The sequence below is a fragment of the Entamoeba invadens genome (assembly GCF_000330505.1).
Source record: "Entamoeba invadens IP1 unplaced genomic scaffold scaff_1105074725479, whole genome shotgun sequence".
In the NCBI taxonomy this organism is placed as follows: domain Eukaryota; phylum Evosea; order Mastigamoebida; family Endamoebidae; genus Entamoeba; species Entamoeba invadens.
In genome coordinates this window covers 2,287-3,296 of record NW_004440088.1, presented here as the reverse complement: position 1 = coordinate 3,296, position 1,010 = coordinate 2,287, and the positions used below count along the sequence as shown (strand labels likewise).

General features: G+C 39.0%; 1 protein-coding gene across 1 annotated transcript; it reads left to right on the top strand.

The window, feature by feature from the left end:
* Positions 1 to 468: 468 nt before the first annotated feature.
* On the top strand, positions 469 to 1,010 carry EIN_197140 (hypothetical protein; the record flags this gene model as incomplete). The annotated part of the gene is made up of 1 exon (XM_004253521.1): positions 469 to 1,010. A coding segment is annotated over one exon (542 nt), but the record flags the coding sequence as incomplete, so codon positions are not given.

Genomic DNA, 1,010 nt, shown 5'->3' with positions numbered 1-1,010 from the left:
TTTGAAATCTTGTAGTTGCTCATGTCTACACTGAACTTGGTGTCAAGTGTAACAAATTCATGTGTCATACTACTCATGATATCGGACAAGCTCATATCAATTACTTCGATGCCCTCTTCTTTGGTAACCTTTCCTGGAACACGCTTACATGCAACCAGACACTTAAAATTCTCTTCTTCGTTGTCGAACGTGTTTTTCGTTGGATAATACGTGAACACTGATTTTACAACATTCAACAGGGATTTGTTTTCTAATTTCACGTAGTCAATGATATTCAGTGGAACGTTGATAATCATCCATCCGTAGTAGCCATCTTTAGTTTTAATGTTTTGTTTGTACTTCCCGTACTTACAAAAAGTCTGCTGTTGTGCCATTGATTTTCCAGTCCGCAATCAAACTTATGTCTCAGTTGACACGTCTTTGACACGTGTTCGATCCAGTAAAAAGAGAAAAACTTTGTATTTCTTAATGGCAAGTATCATAAGTGGGTTGGTCAATTTTGGAATTCCTCTTGTTAAGAATCTTGTGAAGTCGTTTGCGGGAGCGTTAGGCGAGGAGGATTCTCTTGAAGGACAATTTGTACGGTCGCAGGCTCTTGGATCTTCGAATAGCCACAGTGCTCTCTACTCGTCACAAGTAGCAAAATTTTATAGCACACCATTCAAAGATATTGATGAGTTCAATGGAATCCAAGACGAAGCAGTAAAGCAGTGGATGAATGAAATGACTTCAAAGCAACTTGACTTTGCACTTCCGATGATCAAAAACATGTTCCCATACACGTTTACTGTCACAAGACAATACAAATATATGTACTGTCCTGGTGGAACAAAAGATGTCGAACAAATGGACAATATTCAGTACTTTGGCCCAGAAGATGTCCCACAGTGCGTCATAGATGGGTCATTCATCAAAGATCTTGTCGAAAAGAAGCTTTCAAAACATGCGTATTGCTTTGTCCCTATAATAACAATGAAGACGTCACAAGGAAGTGATCCCTACTCATTCAC